The 14,857-nt window shown below is 35.1% G+C and overlaps 1 protein-coding gene and 3 long non-coding RNA genes across 6 annotated transcripts in view; 1 reads left to right on the plus strand and 3 right to left on the minus strand.

Annotated features, from left to right (window-relative positions):
• LOC103145999 (sialoadhesin-like) overlaps positions 1 to 10,475 on the minus strand; it is a 39,397-nt gene extending 28,922 nt beyond the window's left edge. Inside the window, exons 1-8 of one of the 3 annotated variants that reach the window (XR_001663545.1) lie at positions 10,171 to 10,475; positions 8,330 to 8,362; positions 7,070 to 7,336; positions 6,202 to 6,480; positions 5,590 to 5,856; positions 4,986 to 5,234; positions 4,392 to 4,675; positions 4,265 to 4,311 (exon numbers count right to left, since the gene is read on the minus strand). Coding sequence is in view for 2 of the 3 variants with exons in the window: in XM_016677192.1 (XP_016532678.1) it covers positions 5,590 to 5,856; positions 6,202 to 6,480; positions 7,070 to 7,336; positions 8,330 to 8,362; positions 10,171 to 10,201 (877 nt within the window). In the remaining variant the exon portion in view is untranslated. Of the gene's footprint in view, positions 1 to 4,264; positions 4,312 to 4,391; positions 4,676 to 4,985; positions 5,235 to 5,589; positions 5,857 to 6,201; positions 6,481 to 7,069; positions 7,337 to 8,329; positions 8,363 to 10,170 lie in introns of those variants that run through there. The other 2 variants (XM_016677192.1, XM_016677191.1) reach the window with 2 other exon arrangements.
• On the minus strand, positions 81 to 3,344 carry LOC107837530 (uncharacterized). Its single transcript, XR_001663549.1, has 5 exons — positions 3,330 to 3,344; positions 3,172 to 3,254; positions 2,898 to 2,942; positions 364 to 408; positions 81 to 130 (listed from the first exon to the last, which is right to left on the minus strand). It is a non-coding gene; the product is annotated as an uncharacterized LOC107837530 (long non-coding RNA).
• Positions 6,329 to 14,857, plus strand: part of LOC107837533 (uncharacterized) — a 16,368-nt gene continuing 7,839 nt past the window's right edge. Inside the window, exons 1-2 of the long non-coding RNA XR_001663553.1 lie at positions 6,329 to 6,363; positions 7,099 to 7,101. This is a non-coding gene — a long non-coding RNA (uncharacterized LOC107837533). The remainder of the gene's footprint in view (positions 6,364 to 7,098; positions 7,102 to 14,857) is intronic.
• On the minus strand, positions 13,699 to 14,842 carry LOC103145916 (uncharacterized). The gene is made up of 3 exons (XR_477076.2): positions 14,797 to 14,842; positions 14,153 to 14,213; positions 13,699 to 13,746 (listed from the first exon to the last, which is right to left on the minus strand). It is a non-coding gene; the product is annotated as an uncharacterized LOC103145916 (long non-coding RNA).

Below are 14,857 nucleotides of genomic sequence, written 5' to 3' on the forward strand. Positions count from 1 at the left end.
GAAAACTTTACAGCAAATTTTCAAATTATATGAAATGACATTGAATATTTACAAATTCATCTCAATGCAGAGTTCACATACCTTGTTGTTTTCTCCTCACTGTAGTGACTCTTTTAGCATTCAATGGATTCTAAAATAAAAACCAGATCTCAGTATTTTTAGAGCACAACGATCATCTGCAGGAGATATTATTTGGTTTGAAGATGCAGAAGCTGTGATGAACTGTGTTTAAAGTGCTTTTCAAAGTAGTAAAGCTCGTTAGCTGATACTTGGATTAATTTACTAGTGAAACATTCGTGTGTTTAATTTCAAACCATTTCAACCCAGACAGCTATTAAAACGGCTTCAAGAAATAAAGCTTACCATTGTTAGAGGCTGGCTGGATTGTTTCATAATCGGAAGTATCACCTGCAAAATAATAAAACGGTCAAGGTTAAAATTATAGCATGCATTTAAGCAGATTAATATTAAGTCTATCACAAGCAGGGGCGCGGTATAGGGGGGAAAGTGATGGCAATTCTAGGGGCCCTGACCAACAGGGGGCCCTCCACAATTTAAGTATTTATTTTTTCTTCTTAGAAATTAAAAAATAAAAAAATCAGGACAGTAAGAAACAAGAACGACTGTGGCATTTACTATGCTGCTAAGAAAAGTTGTAAAATCAGGTTTTCAAAAAAAAAAAAGAGAGAGAGAGAGAAAGGCAAGAGTGTTAATTTATAACCCAGTTTTTCTCCATGAGAGGTGAGTAGACTGTGTGAGATTATCAACCATTTAGCATAATTAGCGTAGCTACAAACTACTGTTTGCCTCCATGTCACTAGCATTTAATGAATTAAGGAAAAAACTACCAACATATTCATATATTTAACTTGTTCCTTGTACTTTTTACCACTTAACAGCAGGTGAGTCAGACAGCAGCAGCTCTAACCACCGTCCCTCCTGACCCATCCTCTCCTGAGTGAAATTAAAGCTGCAGTATGTCACTTTTATATAAATATTTTTTCACATATTTTTTAAAACTGTCATTATATTGTGACGGTATGGTATGAGAGGTAATCTGTGAAAAATCTATTTCCTCTGCTTTCTCCCAGTGCTAGAAACAACCAGTCAGTGGCAGGAGAGTTTTAGTGCTGTCAATCACAATCTCATGTGGTGCTGCTCATCCTTCCTCCCCCTTGATTTGTGCCGTGCTGGAACTAGCATAGCACAGAGCTGTGCAGATTCAAACTGTGAATGCTCAGTTTAGTAAGCATAGCTACCAATGATGGCAGATAAACGGTTTCTTGTAATGATAAGTTGTTTCTCCACCATTAGCACATTTAGCAGTGAGTGAATGAAGTTGATTAACAACACTAACACCCTCATCCCGGTTCTGATTGGTTGTTTTGGTCAGAACCGTGCATTACTTTAACCAGTAATTCAGGAAGGAGATGGAGGAGATTCATTGTTTTCACAGATTATCTGTCTCATAACAAACTGCTATGACATGGTGACAAATTTAACAAATATAGAGAAAACATGTTTTTTATTAAAGTTATGTACTGCAGCCTGAATAAAATGCAGCTACATACCATTTTTGAGAAGTCTGGATTGCTTTATGTGTATTTTGCACTTTGCTTTTGACTGTCGCTCATGGTGAGAAATATTTCAGTAATCTAAACTAACAGAAAAAATAATTAAGCAACCTACTTGCATACTGGATGTGGACTGTTGGATGTTAAATTAATGAGCAGTAAATAGTGTGCTAATTGTCAGTATTGAACCAAAGGAAGCAAGGCAGATGCAAGATTTTAAAACTGTGACACTTTTTATGGGTCAAATAGACTCAAAAACTGTAACAACAGCTGTGCGGGGGGCCCAACCACATTTTTTGTCAGGGGGCCTATGATTCATGGCGCCACCCCTGGTCACAAGTATAACCTAAAAAGAGCTTTATGGTACCCTACAAGTAGTAAAGCTCATTAGCTGAGTACTTGGATTGATTTATTTGTGTGTTTAATTTCAAACCATTTCAACCCAGACAGCTGTTGAAACGGCTTCAAGAAATAAATCTTACTATTGTTAGAGGCTGGCTGGATTGNATAGCTACCAATGATGGCAGATAAACGGTTTCTTGTAATGATAAGTTGTTTCTCCACCATTAGTACATTTAGCAGTGAGTGAATGAAGTTGATTAACAACACTAACACCCTCATCCTGGTTCTGATTGATTGTTTTGGGCAGAATGGTGCATTACTTTAACCAGTAATTCAGGAAGGAGATGGAGGAGATTGATTGTTTTCACAGATTATCTGTCTCATAACAAACTGCTATGACATTGTGACAACTTTAACAAATATAAAGAAAACATGTTTTTTTTTATTAAAGTTATGTACTGCAGCCTGAATAAAATGCAGCTACATACCATTTTTGAGAAGTCTGGATTGCTTTATGTATATTTTGCACTTTGCTTTTGACTGTTGTTCATGGAGAGACATTTCAGTAATCTAAACTAATAGAAAAAAATTTAAGCAACCTACTTGCATACTGGATGTGGACTGTTGGATGTTAAATTCATGAGCAGTATAAATGGTGCTAATTATCAGTATTGAACCAAAGGAAGCAAGGCAGATGCAAGACTTTAAAATTGTGACACTTTTTATGGGTCAAATAGACTCAAAAACTGTAACAACAGCTGTGCGGGGGGCCCAAACACATTTTTTGTCAGGGGGCCCAAGATTTCTGGCGGCGCCCCTGGTCACAAGTATAACCTAAAAAGAGCTTTATGGTACCCTACAAGTAGTAAAGCTCGTTAGCTGAGTACCTCATTTCATTTATTAATGAAACATTTGTGTGTTTAATTTCAAACCATTTCAACCCAGACAGCTGTTGAAACGGCTTCAAGAAATAAATCTTACTATTGTTAGAGGCTGGCTGGATTGTTTCATACTCAGAAGTATCACCTGCAAAATAATAAAAAGGTCAAGGTTAAAAATATAGCATGAATTTAAGACGATTAGTATTAAGACTGTAACCAGTATAACCTAACAGAAGCTTTACGGTACCCTACAAGTTTATGATAAAGTTATAATATAAAAATTTAGTTTTTCCTATAGTTTATGTTAAAAAGTTTGAAAAATCCCCAGTGAGTAGCAGGAGAATACACTTTATAAAAACAACAGAGTTACTAACCATAAAGCAGAGAGCTGTAAACTTGACTCTCTGCCTGGTTGAGTCCTTGATTTGTGGAGGAGCTCTGACTGCTGACCTCTGACCTAAATTATGGAAAAATTAAATTAAATTAAATTCACTGAAGGATTGTTGAGAAAAGTAAATATCAGTTTACTGACCTGATGCTCCATGAAGCTGTGGATGAGGGGAACAAAGTAAACTTGTTGCATTATGGTGAATTTATCCTCAGTTTTGTTAAAACAGCCAAATAAATTAAAATCACTTGATTTTTATGTATCACTTCACATCCCACAACAATGAGAAGAAAAAAGTCTCACATTTGAACCGACTGCAGCGCCACAAGAGCAGGAGAATAATGAGAATAAAGAGAACGACTCCAACAACTGGTCCAACGATCAACATCAGAGAAAATGAAGAGCTGAGAGAACTGGATACAGTTACTGCAAATAAGAAACATTGAAAATGAGAAAACATTTTTATGCATTGAAGATAAAAACATATCATTGGCACTTTATAACAATCATCCAGGATGTGATTAATTCCTGACACAGTAAGATTTTGTTCCCCCAATATATTTGGAGCAAATAAGTATTGTCAGGAACTGGAACAAGCAGTGAGGGAACTACTTTTGTTTTTGCTGTATTTGTAATGAATTAGTTTGTAAAGAAAAGATAAGACTTAATGTTTACCATTCTCTTTCTATTGTTTAANATTTGTGTGTTTAATTTCAAACCATTTCAACCCAGACAGCTGTTGAAACGGCTTCAAGAAATAAATCTTACTATTGTTAGAGGCTGGCTGGATTGTTTCATACTCAGAAGTATCACCTGCAAAATAATAAAACGGTCAAGGTTAAAAATATAGCATGAATTTAAGACGATTAGTATTCAGTCTGTAACCAGTATAACCTAACAGAAGCTTTACGGTACCCTACAAGTTTATGATAAAGTTATAATATAAAAATTGAGTATTTTCCTATAGTTTAGGTTAAAAAGTTTGAAAAATCCCCAGTGAGTAGCAGGAGAATACACTCTGTAAAAACAACAAAGTTACTAACCATAAAGCAGAGAGCTGTAAACTTGAGTCTCTGCCTGGTTGAGTCCTTGATTTGTGGAGGAGCTCTGACTGCTGACCTCTGACCTAAATTATGGAAAAATTTAACTAAATTAAATTAAATTCACTGCAGGATTGTTGAGAAAAGTAAATATCAGTTTACTGACCTGATGTACCATGAATCTGTGGATGAGGGGAACAAAGTAAACTTGTTGCATTATGGTGAATTTATCCTCAGTTTTGTTAAAACAGCCAAATAAATTAAAATCACTTGATTTTTATGTATCACTTCACATCCCACAACAGTATGAGAAGAAAAAAGTCTCACATTTGGACCGTCTGCATCGCCACAAGAGCAGGAGAATAAAGAGAATAAAGAGAACGACTCCAACAACTGGTCTAACGATCAACATCACAGGAAATGAAGAGCTGACAGGACTGGATACAGTTACTAGAAATAAGAAACATTGAAAATGAGAAAACATCTTTATGCATTGAAGATAAAAACAAATATCATTTGCACTTTATAACAATCATCCAGGATGTGATTAATTCCTGACACAGTAAGATTTTGTTCCCCCAATATATTTGGAGCAAATAAGTATTGTCAGGAACTGGAACAAGCAGTGAGGGAACTACTTTTGTTTTGCTGTATTTGTAATGAATTAGTTTGTAAAGAAAAGATAAGACTTAGTGTTTACCATTCTCTTTAGAAAATTGTTTAAAAAATAAAATCCATCAAATATTTTCCTCCTCCTCACCTCTAACAGACATCCAGCTCCTTGGTGAATCTTTTCCTGAATGTTGACATTTGTAGAAACCTTCATCTGACTTTGACACTGCAGAGATATTCAGCTCCTCTCTGCTGTCATTATGGAGGAGTTTATCATTATGATAGAAAAACACATTGGAGAGAAGTTGTTGTTCTTTATCTCTGCAGCTCAGAGTAACAGGATCTCCCTCAGTCACAGGATGAACAGGACTCAGCAGGATTACATTATTCTTAATGTCTGTACAACAGTCAGATAAAATTACATTTCAGGCATTCGTTTCAAAGATGGTGCTGTATGTCATTGGAGAAAGATTGTACATTTACTTCCGGATGTTAGAAGTAAATGTCTACTTTCTACTCCAAAGTTAACAGAAACACAGCCAGCATGCAGTCATAAAAATCCTGATTTTATTTATGTTATGATTCTTATTTTTCTAAAATATAAATTGTATTTTGATTGGAGTGAAAAAACAAGTATTAGTTGTTAAGCACCTCTTGAACTTATAATGTTTTACAATCATTAGTTACCTATGAAAACAGACTGCACATTACAGGGAAATTATGTAAGAAAAGTCTTATTAATTACAGCCTACCCTGTACAGTGATGTTGACAGCATTGCTGAACTCTCCTGATCCAGACTCACACCAGTAAACTCCACTAACAGACCACTTTCTGTCGATGGTACATGTAGATCCATTCATTTTCCCCCAGTCGGAGCAGTCTGACAAGTAGCCTATTTCTGTAAACCTCATCACTCTCCACCCAGCAGAGTTTCCCTCACAGCTCAGAGTCACAGATTCAGACCTGAAGTGTTGAACTCTGTCAGGATTCACTGAGAGAGAAGCTGCTGGACGAGGATCTGGAAAATAAATATACAAAGACATTTAATCGAGAACAAATTGTAAAACAGTTTCTTCAAGTCATCTATGGCTTTACTTCTAAATATCTGTTTTAAAATTAATCAAACAAACACATTCAGCAGAAACTTTAGAAACGTTAGCAGTTAATTGCTGCTTTGCATTTTGAGTTAAGCAATACCCAAAAATAATTACTTAGACAAACTTGTATTTATTTCTTTACATCACTGATAAATTTGCCGACTACACATACATTTCAAACTACTTTTAAAAATAAAGTACATGGCTGAGTAAATATAAAGGAATAATTTCTTGCTCACTGAGAGGAGACACACAGATAAACTGACCTGCTGACCAGACAAAACTTGGATCTCTGTATTTTGGTTTTCCTCTTCCTGCTTCACACACATAACCTGCTGTGTTATTGAGTCCATGAACAATGTAGACGTTCTCATCAGTCCCATCAGAGCTGCCAGGCAGCAGCTCATAGTTGTAGAAGATGTTTAATGGTTTAGGAACAGCTTTATACCAGAAGAACCTGGTTCCTGCAGGTGGATGTTGAACCTCACAGCTCAGAGTCACTGAGGCTCCAGGACTCAGCCATGATGGAGACACAGAGAGTTTGTCTGTTGGAGAGTCACATTGATTTGTTCAACACTGTTCCTTTTCAAATAGTCAAGTGTTAAATATTTCTATATAACCTAAAGGCTCCAATTTAAAGAAAAATAGTTTGACACGCTAGAATATTTTCTGAGTTGTAGCATATTAAAAAGATTTTTAATACATCCTAACTCCATTTTTAGAAAAGAAAAAACATTTTTAAATGTTTATTTCATTTTCTCGCTTTAGAATGAACTTGGAGAGAAAATTTTATTGTTTTTACTTTTACATCCTATTTTTATTATCTGTTCTTGCATAACTATCAATAGTTATATACATTTAAACTAAGACAGACTTGAATTAAATCAAACTTCTGGGCTGAACTCAAGACATAAATTAAATTGTAATTTCAGCCATTTGTACCAGTGAGGAAGAACAAGTTTGGAAAAAGGATGAAACCAATCAGTGACTGAAATATCTAAAATATTAACACTGACAGCAATTACTATGTAAACATAGTTTTAGAAAAACATACTCATCACTTACTCATACCAAACACATTAAAAAACTTGTAGTATTCATTTCAAATATATGAAATATTTATGACCAACTTACACACAGTTAATACGACAACATCGCTCCAGGATGTTGAGCCATCGCCACTTGTTCCTCTGCAGCTGTATTCTCCACTGTGAGACTCAGCAACTGAAGCTATGGTAATGTTTTCATTGGATGCTTGACCTTCATTTAACCTGGCTGTTCTCCATTCATACATCCACTGAGATCCTTCTCCTCCTGGGATCTCACACCGGAGAACAACTTTCTCACCTTTGTATATCAGAGGCCAGTTTGGTCTCAGGGTCACAGTGGGTTTAATGGGAACTGTTCACATAAATGACAAACATATTAGTTCAACTGAAAGAAATTAAAAGAAAAAAAGTATTTTAATTTATAGCTCTGGCCTAAGGTTTTATGAGGCCCTAAACAGCTCATCTCCATTTTTGTCCCTCTTCCACCACATCAACACTATTACCAGTGACTGACTTATTTCCTTATTCTAACCATAAACCAACTCACTTTAGAACCAACTCAAACCTTCACAACAAATTAAAATAACATCATAACAGGCTGTGTTTTGCTTGGCACTCACATTTTTCACCAAATAAATAGCTCTTTACCATCCACTTTTTTCACTTACACTTTTAAAAACACTGAGCAAAATAATTTGCTATAACAATCATTCTCTTCATTTTCTTTAGGTAAATAGCGACTAAAGCAACATTTTCATCTGGTAAAACATTTTTCAGCTGTGGACAGAATTTTTGTAGCTTTCTGTGCATTTTTACAGTTAAGTTGACAGAATGTGATAAAATGGGAGTTAAAACAGCTTTTTAAACACAGAGATGCTTTCCTGTCAGCTCATGGTATCGTGGCTTAATTATTGGTGTTGATCTCTTAAATGTTCATTTATATTCTCAGAGTTTCCTGTGTTGTCACTCAGTCTGCAAAACAGCTAAAATCTTATCGGTCAAACATTTGGCGTCAACCTTCACAAATATTGACAGGAACATTCACATACATTAAAAAAAGACGCGTATGTCTGCAGTACAAGAATAGAAAACAGCCAAACAAGAGCAACAGTTCACCACACAAAAAATAAAAAGATTTCAGATTCAGAAAATATAATAAAATATACCGATTCACTGGACCAGTGTATGAAGGTTTTGTGGTGACACTCGTCTCATAATGCCCCCTTAATCTTTTTGGGTTATTAGGTAAAGTTGTTACGAAGCTAGTTAAGGTTTTTCTACACTTTACAACAGTTAAAGAGAAGCTACAATTATATTTATTTTACATTCAAGAAATGTGTCTCACCTTGGGCGAATCCACTGATGACTGAACTGAACACTGTACAAAAAAAGAAACATTTATGAAAAAGTCAGAACAAAGGATAAGTTATCAAAGACAAACTGGTATGCCATGCACCGGCGCCACCGGGCCCTCTGACACTTCACCAGGCAAGGCGGGAGAAGTGTCAATGATAGAGGCGAGTGGAGCGGGGATCGAACCAGCAACCCGGACTGTGGGCCAAATAGGACCCGGAGGGAACCCACGCCTGCACAGGNAACTGAAGCTATGGTAATGTTTTCATTGGATGTTTGACCTTCATTTAACCTGGCTGTTCTCCATTCATACATCCACTGAGATCCTTCTCCTCCTGGGATCTCACACCGGAGAACAACTTTCTCACCTTTGTATATCAGAGGCCAGTTTGGTCTCAGGGTCACAGTGGGTTTAATGGGAACTGTTCACATAAATGACAAACATATTAGTTCAACTGAAAGAAATTAAAAGAAAAAAAGTATTTTAATTTATAGCTCTGGCCTAAGGTTTTATGAGGCCCTAAACAGCTCATCTCCATTTTTGTCCCTCTTCCACCACATCAACACTATTACCAGTGACTGACTTATTTCCTTATTCTAACCATAAACCAACTCACTTTAGAACCAACTCAAACCTTCACAACAAATTAAAATAACATCATAAAAGGCTGTGTTTTGCTTGATACTCACATTTTTCACCAAATAAATAGCTCTTTACCATCCACTTTTTGCACTTACACTTTTAAAAACACTGAGCAAAATAATTTGCTATAACAATCATTCTCTTCATTTTCTTTAGGTAAATAGCGACTAAAGCAACATTTTCATCTGGTAAAACATTTTTCAGCTGTGGACAGAATTTTTGTAGCTTTCTGTGCATTTTTACAGTTAAGTGGACAGAATGTGATAAAATGGGAGTTAAAACAGCTTTTTAAACACAGAGATGCTTTCCTGTCAGCTCATGGTATCGTGGCTTAATTATTGGTGTTGATCTCTTAAATGTTCATTTATATTCTCAGAGTTTCCTGTGTTGTCACTCAGTCTGCAAAACAGCTAAAATCTTATCGGTCAAACATTTGGCGTCAACCTTCACAAATATTGACAGGAACATTCACATACATTAAAAAAAGACGCGTATGTCTGCAGTACAAGAATAGAAAACAGCCAAACAAGAGCAACAGTTCACCACACAAAAAATAAAAAAGATTTCAGATTCAGAAAATATAATAAAATATATTGCTGGTACCGATTCACTGGACCAGTGTATGAAGGTTTTGTGGTGGCACTCGTCTCATAATGCCCCCTTAATCTTTTTGGGTTATTAGGTAAAGTTGTTACGAGGCTAGTTAAGGTTTTTCTACACTTTCTTGTTTCTGTTGTGAACAAATGACTTATTAATACAATTTGCACCAACAGTTAAAGAGAAGCTACAATTACATTTATTTTACATTCAAGACATGTGTCTCACCTTGGGCGAATCCACTGATGACTGAGCTGAACACTGTACAAAAAAAGAAACATTTACAAAAAAGTCAGAACAAAGGATAAGTTAACAAAGACAAACTGGTATGCCATGCACCGGCGCCACCGGGCCCTCTGACACGTCACCAGGCAAGGCGGGAGAAGTGTCAACGATAGAGGCGAGTGGAGCGGGGATCGAACCAACAACCCGGACTGTGGGCCAAATAGGACCCGGAGGGAACCCACGCCTGCACAGGGACTCCATGCAGAAAGACCCTGAGACGGGTTGTAAAGCAACTCTGCTACTAACTGCTACCACTGTACAACCCCGTTTATTAGTCATGTATTTTTAAAGTGAATAAATTTACTTACAGAACAGCACGTAAAGCCAAGCGTGTCCCATCCTCACATCTCGACCTGCTGAACAACTATAACCAGGAAGCCTTCTAGCTTGTGAAAAAAATAAGTTTCGAGTCTTCTTCTTCTTCTTCTTCTTTTTCTTTTTCTTCTTCTTACGTGTTTCCTCTCCATTACTCAGAGTTTTAAAAACTGCAGCAGCTCAGACCGCAGCAGTTACTCAATATATTTATACTTCCTGTCCACTGCCCTCGTAGCGAGATGATGCTACGTGCGAGGTCTGAAAAATAGATGTAACCTATGACAACATTAATGGTGCTGTGGTCTGTGTGTAGAGTCATGGTGACAATTAGAACAATGAAGGACTGCACTACTTTGAATTTGATGCGTGTTTTTTAGGCATAGCATCCGACTTTATTGAAGTCAATATTAGTTGTGAACAATTTACAGGGTCACACTGGAGAAAGACTAAGGGAGAAGATTAAAGAGATACGACATCTTTGACAGAAACCAATGAGATTACATCAAATCTGACAATACTGCTACCTTTCTGTGTGACTTCCGCCTTGAAAGCTTTGAGTTAAGCACGATCGAGCAACGTGACGTTTAGACTTGACACCTTACGTTGGTTCCCGTTCCTCCGTTTTCTCTGAAAGTAAGTTATTATCTTGTAAATATCTCTAAATGATCCAGTTTGAGTGAAAGGCAGCGTGCGCGATCCGCGCAGAGATGCGCGACCACGAGCCGCGACAGAGCGCGAGACCAAGGCGCGGGAACGGCGTATCTGGCGCCTGCCCTCTCGCGCCCTGTTCATTGCGGCTACTATAAACCTATATGAGCTTCATATGAGGCATCTACGTCACATTAATGCGTTAAAACCACATGTTGAATGTGACGTGAATGTTTCTCCTCTGAACAGTGTTAGTGAAATAAAAACATTCCTCTGCAGTAACAGCAGTGTTGCATTGTGGGAGCTGTCCAGTGCTGAAACTGACAGCAGGACCTCACACTGGTGTTGGTGTTTTCTTTTTTACAAACAAATAAAACACAAAATATACATTAAAATGTGACACATTTATTAAATGTAATATGTTTGTAAAAAAAAAAGAGTAATGAATAAAGACAGCTCAGCTGTTTCTAATGCTTAATCTAAGAAGAAACACCGTTTATTTTTTCACCTATTAACAGCCAATTATTCCCATCTTTTGTCTTCAGCATTGTAGAAATAGGAAACAACAAACATTACATGAACAGAACAAAGAAAAGTTATTAAAAAATCCACAGTTCTTAGACTCCAGTATAATACAAATCTATGTTTATTTCCAAAAGACAGAATTTAATATTGTCTTATAGCATTACTTTTCCTTAGTAGAGCTAAATATCTTTTAAATGTGTAATAGAGAACATAAATGATCATCCAGTAATTCCACGTTATAAGAATACTGTATATATCAAATATGATTTGAAAAGCCTTGAAATTGGGTGCCTGTCTCTTTAAAACTGCTCTTTGTGAAACTCTACCATTGCATCAACGCTTCTTAAGTTGTTGTTTATGTATGATTTTGTATATCACGTTGCATAAACATACATCCAGTGAGTTTTTAATTAAATGGAAGAGATGTAACAACAATATATGGAGAAATCTACAAGTTACCAAATGTGTCCTGGTAAAACATAAACTATGGAGCTAAAAATGGTCAAAAATAAAAATACATAAAAATATTTTTATATCCAATTATGTTTTTTTTCTGGATTCAAATAAAACAAACAGTGCTAATATATCTTTACACAAAGCATAGAAATGGATTTTCTTGTTCAGAGAACAACTATAAACATGAGAAGTGCTGCATTTTTGATGTTGCTATTATAAAAACTCAGTTCAGTTCAATCTGAACCACCAGAAAACTGACAGGCATTTTGATTTCATTCCTGATCAGATTTCAGAATAAACTGCAGCAGGATTCCACTTTCCTGTAAAGAAAAGGTGTGAGAACGTAACACATTTTGTCATCATTTGTAAAAACAATTTTAACCATGAAAACTTTACAGCAAATTTTCAAAGATTGACAATATGTTTTTATATTTTACTCTATATTATAAAGTAGCAGCAAATTTTTACCTCTGGATATGAAAGTCAAATACAAAAAATATGTATATATTTAAATACATATAGTCACTTAACAAATTACTTATTATAAATTCTATGAAATGACATTGAATATTTACAAATTCATCTCAATGCAGAGTTCACATACCTTGTTGTTTTCTTCTCACTATAGTGACTCTTTTAGCNAACACAAAATATACATTAAAATGTGACACATTTATTAAATGTAATATGTTTGTAAAAAAAAAAGAGTAATGAATAAAGACAGCTCAGCTGTTTCTAATGCTTAATCTAAGAAGAAACACCGTTTATTTTTTCACCTATTAACAGCCAATTATTCCCATCTTTTGTCTTCAGCATTGTAGAAATAGGAAACAACAAACATTACATGAACAGAACAAAGAAAAGTTATTAAAAAATCCACAGTTCTTAGACTCCAGTATAATACAAATCTATGTTTATTTCCAAAAGACAGAATTTAATATTGTCTTATAGCATTACTTTTCCTTAGTAGAGCTAAATATCTTTTAAATGTGTAATAGAGAACATAAATGATCATCCAGTAATTCCACGTTATAAGAATACTGTATATATCAAATATGATTTGAAAAGCCTTGAAATTGGGTGCCTGTCTCTTTAAAACTGCTCTTTGTGAAACTCTGCCATTACATCAGCGCTTCTTAAGTTGTTGTTTATGTATGATTTCGTATTTCACGTTGCAAAAACATACATCCAGTGAGTTTGTAATTAAATGGAAGAGATGTAACAACAATATATGGAGAAATCTATAAGTTACCAAATATGTCCTGGTAAAACAAAAACTATGGAGCTAAAAATGGTCAAAAATAAAAATACATAAAAATAATTTTATATCCAAATATGTTTTTTTTTTCTTGATTCAAATAAAATAAACAGTGCTAATATATCTTTACACAAAGCATAGAAATGGATTTTCCTGTTCAGAGAACAACTATAAACATGAGAAGTGCTGCATTTTTAAAGAACGTTAGAAACATTTGAGGATTAGGGATTTTTTTTATGTTGCTATTATAAAAACTCAGTTCAGTTCAATCTGAACCACCAGAAAGCTGACAGGCATTTTGATTTCATTCCTGATCAGATTTCAGAATAAACTGCAGCAGGATTCCACTTTCCTGTAAAGAAAAGGTGTGAGAATGTAACACATTTTGTCATTATTTGTAAAAACAATTTTAACCATGAAAACTTTACAGCAAATTTTCAAAGATTGACAATATGTTTTTATATTTTACTCTATATTATAAAGTAGCAGCAAATTTTACCTGAATATGAAAGTCAAATACAAAAAAAATATGTATATATTTAAATATATATAGTCATTTAACGAATTACTTATTATAAATTATATGAAATGTCATTGAATATTTACAAATTCATCTCAATGCAGAGTTCACATACCTTGTTGTTTTCTTCTCACTATAGTGACTCTTAGCATTCAATGGATTCTAAAATAAAAACCAGATCTCAGTATTTTTAGAGCACAACGATCATCTGCAGGAGATATTATTTGGTTTGAAGATGCAGAAGCTGTGATGAACTGAAATCAGTAGTTCTACGTTATGTTGAAAACAAATCACCATAATTTCTCATCCAATCAACAACAAGCAAAATTTATCCACAGACAAAACAAACTATTCATGCAGATGAAAGTCTGTTATCTAGAACTCTAAAAGTCCTCAGCTGGTTTTCTGATCTGACAGATTCTGATGGTTTCTACTTGTAGCATGTAGATGCTAAAAGGGAAAATGATTGTCTGAACAGCATGTTGAGTTTTAATAGCATGTAGTAGAGCTGGTATGAGGTCACATTTCAGAGAAAACATTAACTGGAGCCGCAGCTGAAATCACCTACCTTTGTTTTCTGTTGTTCATATTTGTGTAAATGTGATCGTCCTCTGGGTTAACAGGCCTCCCTGTCAATCATCAGAAATAACAAACAAGAATATTTAAGGTGAAGAAGGCATAAAATTAATAAAATAAAATGTACAGATGGATATAATCTGTATAACAAATGTTTTCCTTAAGAGAACAGGAGGAAGCAAAAACAACAAAGTTCCCAAAGCAGATTAATTCTGCAGGAAAAAAAATGTGTCTGAGTCGAAGCGAGCAAAGCATCAACTATTATGTTTAGTACAGTAGGACCAACACTGAAAAACATTCTTAAACTAGAGTGTTGGTTACATTTTACTGGTTGGTCAAATGTAACCAGCCTATAACCAGCTCTGGTACAGATACTGGCAAAAGGTCTAAAATAACAACAAGACATGGAGAAGGAAACCTAAACCCAGGTATAGCTGGATGAATATTATTTTATTATTATCTTGCATATCTAAAGTCTAAATATATGAATTTCTTTGTGTTTAATGTGCTTTTCAAAGTAGTAAAGCTCGTTAGCTGAGTACTTGGATTCATTTATTAATGAAACATTTGTGTGTTTAATTTCAAACCATTTCAACCCAGACAGCTGTTGAAACGGCTTCAAGAAATAAATCTTACTATTGTTAGAGGCTGGCTGGATTGTTTCATACTCAGAAGTATCACCTGCAAAATAATAAAA

Source organism: Poecilia formosa, unplaced genomic scaffold (assembly GCF_000485575.1).
Source record: "Poecilia formosa unplaced genomic scaffold, Poecilia_formosa-5.1.2 Scaffold149, whole genome shotgun sequence".
NCBI lineage: Eukaryota > Metazoa > Chordata > Actinopteri > Cyprinodontiformes > Poeciliidae > Poecilia > Poecilia formosa.